The 8,684-nt window shown below is 49.3% G+C and overlaps 1 protein-coding gene across 1 annotated transcript in view; it reads right to left on the reverse strand.

The window, feature by feature from the left end:
* The window catches only part of DNER (delta/notch like EGF repeat containing), a 333,590-nt gene extending 325,558 nt beyond the window's left edge, over positions 1 to 8,032 (reverse strand). Inside the window, 2 exon segments of the mRNA XM_007453261.1 lie at positions 7,693 to 7,726; positions 7,728 to 8,032. Of these exon segments, the coding sequence (XP_007453323.1) occupies positions 7,693 to 7,726; positions 7,728 to 7,948 (255 nt within the window). The 5' untranslated portion in view covers positions 7,949 to 8,032.
* Positions 8,033 to 8,684: the final 652 nt, after the last annotated feature.

The following is an 8,684-nucleotide window of genomic DNA, read 5'->3' on the forward strand; positions in this document are numbered from 1 at the left end:
CACATGCCTCCCTGGAAGTAAACTAACTGCAGTGTCCAAACATATTAAACAAGGCCTGATGTACAATGAAAAGTTAAAGTCTGCCCAGGATGATTCTCGAGATCGAAGACAAGGGCTCTGTTTATCCGTTGGTATATCTCCCACTGCATCCATCCTTAGTGGCTGGCCCTAGAGCCTGGCTATAGACACCCCTCGAGGAGAAAGGACAGAGGGAGGATAAGGGAAGGGGAAGGGGGACCAGCCTTTATTTAGCTCAGTCAAATAAAAATGGAAGAATAAATTCTTTCCACCAACGTTTATGGAAACATTCAGCCAACCTCCTCCTTCGTCACGGGCCAGATAAATATTTTCAGCTTTACAACATAGTCTGTTGCAACTGCTCCACTCTGCTGGTGGAGCCCACCAGCAGACAATACTTAAACGAATGGGGGTGCCTGTGTTCAATAAAGCCTGATTGACACTGGAATTTGAATTTCATATCATTTTCATGCGTCCCAAAATCTGGTTCTTATTTTGATTTGTTTCCAACCATTTTAAAATGTTAAAACTATTCTTGGCTGGTTGCCTGTCTGCTGTCCAGTGCCTGATGCTCCTGTAATCCTAAAGCTTACAGCCCTGTCAGGGGTCCTGCTCTGCCCTCACTCACCCTGGGGAGCAGGGAGGGGTGACTTAGAGAAGCCCCTCATCTTTTTTTTTTTTTTTTTTTGCGGTACACGTGCCTCTCGCTGCTGTGGCCTCTCCCGTTGCGGAGCACAGGCTCCGGACGCGCAAGCTCAGCGGCCATGGCTCACGGGCCCAGCCACTCCGCGGCATGTGGGGTCTTCCCGGACCGGGACACGAACCCGTGTCCCCTGCATCGGCAGGCGGACTCTAAACCACTGCGCCACCTGGGAAGCCCAGCCCCTCCTCTTAAAGACAACTGCACTAAGACTCACAGTATGAGTGTTGACCGAGGACAGGTCAGTGTTCAAATGAAGCAATGAATGATTCCATAAAAGGCTAGGTGGCCAGCGCATGCTCAGTCCACATTGTTCTCTTACTGTTTTTGACACCCACATGGTAAGGCAGGTACAGAGGAGGAACTAACAGAAGTGAATGCTGTAGGGAGTCAGCAGCAAAATCCCAGTTTTCTAGCATCTGATACATCACAACCAAAGAAATGAATCTCCACTGGTGGAATTTTAGTCTCTTTGGAAAATGGGTAAGAAAGAAAGTTTTTTTGTTGTTTTTTTTTTTTGGTCCAAGGGAAAAACATGAAATAAACAACAGTCCTCTTACAGATACGCACAATGGATACCTTTTAGTAGGTGTCTCCTATTGGCCAGTCTCTGGACTAGATACTTTTCTAAGCCACAGAAACCTTCAAGGTTGGCATCAGGGTCCCATTTTCACAGATGAGGAAACCACGCTGCAGAAAAACTAATTACTTCTCCGAGGACACTCAGAGTCCACCCTCTGATTCCCATATCTGGACTCAACACTGCATCACATACCACCTTCGTGGAGACTTCAAGTCCACTTTGAGATGCAAAATCTTTGCCATTGGAGGAAAGTGTGGGCCAGAAATTCCAGGCCGTTTGAAACTGGATGCTCTTGGATGAGGAGGGCCAAGGGCAGGCGGGACTGTATTCTTTTGCTCTGCCACAGGCCACATGTTGGGCAGGCTGTCAGGGGAGATGACCAGAGTCCAGCGGGGGCTTCCCTACCCTGGTCCTACAGTAGAATTACTTGGAGGACCTTTAAAAATCACAGGTGCCCAGGCCCCACCAATTAAGTCAGAACTTGGGGGATGTGGGACAGTGGGACGCAGGCACTCATTGAGCTCTACAGGCAGCCAGGGTTCGGCACCAGTGTAGGTGAAGGAGGAAAGAGGAAATATAAAGAAATTCTATCCACAAACTTTACTGTGCTGTTGGACTTTCTGTCTGGGGTCAAGATTCTATAGTCCCTCCCTCTGGGTTAGGCAGCACTGACCACAGCTGCCTCCTGAATCGGTAAGAAGATCTAAAAATACAGCTCAGCCATTCGGTTTTCTGACTCAAATACCCTTCGGCCTCAGATAGGTTTTCTTTCCTGTCTGATGCCTGAAATGAGGGCATAAACAAAAGCATTTTGGATGGCACCGTGTCACATGAGAAGCTTAAGCAAAGAAGCTGAAGACAGAAATGTGTTTTTGTCAGGTGGCCAAGCTGAGAAAAATGATGTTTCCTAAGAATTCATCGGATAAACCAAATAAGAAAATCACTCCATTTTCATAGTACCAAGGAAAACAACTGTTCCTTTCCCTTATTAAAAGTGTTCAAAGGATTTTGATGAGTTTCATTCATTTATTTCAAAAGAAAACAAAGTCACTGAGAATTTTCTGAGAAATTCTTTGTCTATTTCAGAATAAAAAGAACTATACATTTATCAAAATTTCAGTACAATGAATTTTTTCATTTTTAAAACTGATCTTGTAGCATAACTCATCCTAGTAGGGAGAAAAAGCTGAGTCTCTTCATTGAAGGAAAACAATCACAGGCACTGAATAGACTGATGTAATCATATTTTATATGAGAAACAGATAATCCTTTTCCTAGTAGTATACCTTGTATTTGTGCAACATTTTACTTTTTTTCAAAACGTTTTAAATTCATTCTCCCATCCTCCTTTATATTTATCGAAAAAAAATTCACAATGTCCCATTTATTAACTGCATCTTTTCTAAAAGGAAAATAAGACAAGCATTCTAGTCCATTTTGGAGATACGAACACTGAAGTCCGGGGATGTTCGATTGCTCTCCCAAGGTCACAAAAAGTTAGTAGAAAAGCCAGAGAAAGAAGCAACGTCTCTTGACAGCTAATACAGGACATTTTGCACATATCACAATGTGAGTTTGTGTGGGTATGCATGTGTGTGCATATGTGCAAAAAGCCCAGCAGAGAAGGCTGAAGCTGTGCAAAGAGCTAGAATTCTTTGTTGTTGTTTGTTAGCAAACTTCAGTCAAAATGGATTCATCTGAAGCAGAACCATTGTTTCAAGTTCCATGTTAAATCAAAGAGAGGGTTACAGAATCAGCTTAGTGGGTAAAACTACATAAAAAGCAGCTACACAAGCCCCTGTTTCCTCCAAGTGCAGAAATTGACACATTTTCATTCTAATCCCAAAGGATAAGATTCCTAGAGAGCATAACATGAAGAAACAAACAGGTGTCTGACTGCTTGAATATGTGGCAAAGAATTAATTCATTAAAAAGCTGGATTAAAACAAAATAATACAAATTTAAATAATCTCTACCTTTGATGGAAGGCCCAATGGAAGGGAGGAGTTCCTGTACCACTCACGGGAAAAGAAAACTTGGTCCAGCAGCTGCCACCTCTGATACCTGCCTGCTTCCCCAAATGAAACAGAAAGGCAAGAACAGCAGCCTCAATTTTTTTTAATTTGAAGTTTGAAGTGTTTTCAAACCCATCAGAAATACTTATGTTTCTTTTATGTAGTGTCCATAAGCTTGTCATCATGGTAAAAATAACTTCATCCAGGACCTACAATTCTAACTCTGAGTGAAGGTCTTGCTTGGTGGGTAGCATAAGGGGAATTTGCTGTGTCTTTATCAGGCTTTTCACTCCAGCTGGGCACAGCCATCAAACTGTGTTTCACAGAAAAACCAGGTGTTTTCAAGCAAACCCAGCGTCAGAAATCACTCCATCCCTTTTTTACTGGTAAGACTCAGAGGTTAGAGCGCTAATTTAAGGTCACACAGCTAAAAATAACAGGGCCAGGACTGGACTTTCATCTCCACACCGTTCGGATTCTACAGCTCTACATCAAGCCAGCTAACTGGTTCAAATCCCACACTGACTTAACAGGGTGACCTTGGGCCTCTCATTTAACTTTTCTGCACTTCATCTAAATAATGGGGATGGTTACAGCACCCAGCTCATAGGACACCATGAGGATTGGGAAGCTATATCTGTAAAGCCTCTGAAATACTGCTGGCACGTGGCAAGTGCTTGAGAAAAGAGCTAGCAGTCACCATCATCATCACAGTCATCACTGTCATCATGTCTCTGTAGGTTAGATTTCCATACACATTTTTATTTTTTTTAACGTCTTTATTGGAGTATAATTGCTTTACAATGGTGTGTTAGTTTCTGCTTTATAACAAAGTGAATCAGCTATACATATACGTATGTCCCCATATCTCTCCCCTCCTGCATATACATTTTTAGAATCCATTGAATGCTCATGATTTAATAGGTCTAAGTATGTTAGAGGACTTAGAAAAGATGTATCTGAAGCATGAACAGGGGCTTGCATGGTTTGATCCTCTCACCAGCACCAAAGGAAAGAACACCTAGGCTTTCTAATCAGCTTTTGCCTCCATGTGGGCAGAAGGGGAAGAGGGACAGGTGTGGCTTAAAAGCTGCCGGCAGTCAAACGTCAGAAAACAGAATCAGACTCTTTATCACCAACCTTGTGAGGTAGATCCCATCCTCGAAGATGGGAACCTGAGACTCAGTTTAGATCACCTGTCATAGCAGGTTCAAGGGCAGCAGCTCAGCTTCAAATGCACACATCCTCCTTCACACCACACAGTTCCCAGATTCTGTGAGTTCCTGTTGCTCGATGATACCAGAAGCACTGCCTGGACCCAGGGGCTTGCCCAAATGTCAGCCAGCTGACCACACAAAAGCTGAAGACAGCCTTAATCCATTTTAATCCCAATTAGTGGTTCATGGTTTTCTTAATTTTCAACACATACTGAAAAAAGGAGGAGGAGGGGGTGGGAAGGAGAAGAGGAAGGAAGGAAGGAAGGAAGGGAGGGAGGGGGAGGGATGAGAGGGGAGGGAGATGGGAAGGAAGGAGAGAAAGATAAGGGGAGGGAATGCAGATGTGTAATCGTTGGACCATCTATAGAGAAACTGGAAAGCAAGAAACATAACCACTTGGTGGATGACAGAAAGGCTTCTAAGGAAATCGAGAGAAAACCCAGATTTGGGGGAATAGCCCACTGAGGACTGGTTGAGTGCTGGCGCTTTGTGATCAGAGAGGAGTAAGCCAAAAGGGCATTTCTGTAGGACTTCCCTGGCAGTCTGGTGGTTAAGACTCCAAGGTTCCACTGCAGGGGGTGCGGCTTCGATCGGGAGGAGGGTGGTGGGAAGTAAAAGAGAAGATCGGAAGTAAGAGAGTGAGGCAAGCCAGGGGGAGACTGAGGAGGGGAGGGGAGGGGAGGGAGGACTTCAGAGTTAGGTTCCAATGTTTTCATCGCTAACATTATTGTCTTTGTAGTTGGGGGAGGGGTGACACTTGCTGTCTACAGAATTCTCTTCACGTACAGGTAAAATTCCATTTTCAATTTACCCGGCGAGCATGCGATTCTGTTTCAGCAAGCACACTGTCGGCAATGGCTAACATCCATTTCCCTTATCTGTAATTGAGTATGTGTAAGGGGTTTTTTCCCCTCTGTTTAACTTCTCTATTGAGATTGCCTTTTTCACCCCACAGAAAATGAGCCTCAAGTGTTAATGCAAGAACATGAAAGATTAAATTAAAATGATCAGGAATCAATTTTTTATGGGTTTACAAGGCTCTGAATCATCTCAGTTTAAGTTCTTCTGGGTAACCAAGCCAGAACCAGATCAGGTTCCAAATTTGCTCAGCTTTCCTGTTAGAATTAGTTACGCCAGCTCTCTTCAACTCGGAACTCCCAACACAGTATTGCTTCTCCTCAGGTGGGCAGCATTCAGAGAGCTAAGACTGCCTCAGAAGGACCTAGAAGCCTGAATCTGTTTTGAACTAGTTGGTTCTGCAATACTTATGTATTAGTTCATGACTCATTTCTGAATGAATACATTATATATCAAAACACTACTTAGGACAAAAAAAATGTATGCTTCTCTGAGTCATCTCTAGGAAGCAATAAAGAGGTCTTCCCCTTTCCTGAAGATTTCTTCTATTTTTAGAATCACCAAAAAAAAAAAAGTCTCAGAGTTGGGTTAAATCCCCAATATCCAGTCTTTCTTCCCATTTACTTAAACTGATGTGCACTCTAATCTACCTTCACCTGTCCATGTCTACTACACTCTGAATCCAAATTGACTGTTTCTTTCAAGGACAGATTTCAGACATGTAAATATGAGAGTGGTTTGATAGGAGCATTCAGGCAACTCACTTCTCCAGTAAAAGTCATATAGATCATCAGTCAACAGGGGACATTAGTGAGCAAGATTTTGCCCTAATGGTTCGTGCGGCCCCAGCAGGCATTTCCCCAGAGTCCTCATTCCCCAGATGTACTCCGCGGGGTCGTAGCGCGCTCTCATCATTACCCTACTCCTAATCGTCAGCATCATCTCTTTTGAGGGAATTAAAGCTTATTGGAACCAATTAACAAAGAAGAGCACAACGTTGAAAAGACAGATTCAGCTTGATAATTTGCTACTACTGAGGAAAAACAGATTCTAGGAAATAGCAAAAATTGTCTGTCAAGGTCAAGTTTCTCAATCCCATTTAACTATATTAAAAAATACTGGCCTCTTACCCAAAGAAATAAAAGTACAATTGAGCGTTTTCAAAGTAACTCTTGGGGCATTTTATCAAATTTATAAGAAACAAACTCCTCCACTCCATATGTAAGAAAGAAAGCATCTGATCCCTTATACGTTCCACATTCACTTGGTTGAATTTAATAATTTCAGATAAATCCATCACTTGCCCTGCCCTGGAATAGAGACTTGGGGATTTTCTACCTGCACACACTGTGTGCCGAGTCGCCTACTGAAAATGTTGGTGTTAGTAGGTTTCACCGAGCTTTTAACAAACTTGTAAGCCAGCCTTGTTTATTATCTGCCAAATTCTCTTGGAAATCCCAGATCCACGGTTAGCTGCTGGCCATCTCCCATCCCTCGCATGGCCCCACGCTTCCTTGAAGCTTCCCGGTGCCCAGCTCACTCCCTGGCTGCCTACCCCAAACATGCGCCTCCAGGAGCGTCCGGCAGGGAAGGCGACACACCAAGCCCGACTCGCAACGTCCCCTCCAATGCTTCCCGCTGCTCCAACACTTCCTCCTAAGCTCAGAAAGGGCTGGTCGCAGGCCGCGGGGAGGCAGCTGACCTCTCGGCCTCCGGCGGCTTTGTTAGAGCCCTCAAGGGGGTTGGAAAGGAAGGAAAATGCCCGACACCTGGGCACGGAGCCCCCCACTCCCTGCCGCCCATATGGCTCACCCTCGACACACGCAGGATCCGGCGGGACAAGGAGCAGGGGCCACCTGGACCTGAACCCCGCCAGGGACTCTAGGAGCTGGTCCCTCTGCGCTGCCAAAACGGGTACCAAGACCCGGCTCTAGCGGAGTGTGGCTCGGCCCGGGCCGAGATGGGCGCGCCACTTGGCGGCTAATGGTCGTGCCGGGAGTACCAGAGCTAGCTAGCTAGGGTGGCTGCCAGGCCATGGAGCGGCGCGCTCCGAGAACCCCGGGCCGGCACGGCCGGAGTTCCAGGGTGGGCAGAGAAGCGACACTTGCAAGGTCGGCCAGGGGTCCGCGTCCACGTGGGCCGAGAGGCCAGATCCGTCCCCTTCCCGAAGCGGGAGAAGCTCGTGTCAGGCACCCTGGAGCTCCGCACCGGGTAGCACGCAGTGGCCGGCGGGGAGAGGCTGCGGGTCCCCGGCCCGCGCCCACCGCCGCGCCCGCCGCCGCCCCCGCCGCGTGCACTCACCTGGCAGTTGGCGCCAGAGATCCCGGCGGGGCAGGGCGGCGGCCGGGGACTGCGGGCCGGGAGCGGGGCGCGGGGTGCACACACCCCCGTTCCGGCAGGGCTGTGCGCCGCATGGCCCCGACACGGACAAGGACGCGGCAGGCACCGGGCTGGCCAGACAGCCGCTGCGGGGCCCCGCGCCGAGCAGCAGCAGCAGCAGCAGGGCGGGCGCGGGCAGCAGCTGCGCACCGGGCGCCGGGGCGCGGCGGGGCAGCATGGCCGACGGAGCGGGCGCGGGAGCGGGAGCCGAAGCTGAGGCGCGGCGGCGACCCTGGCGGCGGGAGCGGCGGTGCTGGCGTCGAGAACTCCTCCGCGGCGCCGGGCGCTTCCTGCAGCTGCGGGATCCGCGGTTCCCGGGGCAACAGCGGGCGGGGCTTGTGGGCGGGGCAAGTGGGGGCGGGGCTCCGGGCTGCGTGGGAGGAGAGGGTCGTGGGGACCCTTCCCCCACAGGGAATTGAGTCACGGGGAGCAGAAAGGCCATCCGGGGCCCCCAGCCCTGAGGGATGCGGTCAGAGTCGTGGGTGTGTCCAAAAGAACCTCGAGAGGTCAATGGTGGCGGCGCGGCCCCGGCGGGGAGCTAAGGCGAGGCTCGGGAAGGATAGGGGGTGGAGGAGGTCAACGCAGGCGCGGGGAGGACTTTACGGGGCCTCCAGGTGCGGAGCAGCGCTGCGCCCGCCAAGGGCCGGGCAGGGGCGGGCGGGGGCGGGGGCGCCGCGCCCGACTGGCAGGAACCGCCCTCGGCCTCTTGGCGCAGAATCTGCGAGACCGCAGGGGGCCCGGCCTTACTTCATTCCCCGGGGCTGCTCCCCCAGCTTTCACCACTTCCCCAGCACACACGGCCCTCCCCGCGCCGCCTCCAAACCCTGGCGCCCAGACACCCGCAGAGGAGCGGGACTGGCTAAGAAGTGACCTTGCGTCTGCACAGAGCGCCCCGGGGCCCTTGTCCTTGGTGC

The sequence above is a fragment of the Lipotes vexillifer genome, unplaced genomic scaffold, assembly GCF_000442215.2.
Source record: "Lipotes vexillifer unplaced genomic scaffold, Lipotes_vexillifer_v1.1 scaffold471, whole genome shotgun sequence".
Lineage (NCBI taxonomy): Eukaryota > Metazoa > Chordata > Mammalia > Artiodactyla > Lipotidae > Lipotes > Lipotes vexillifer.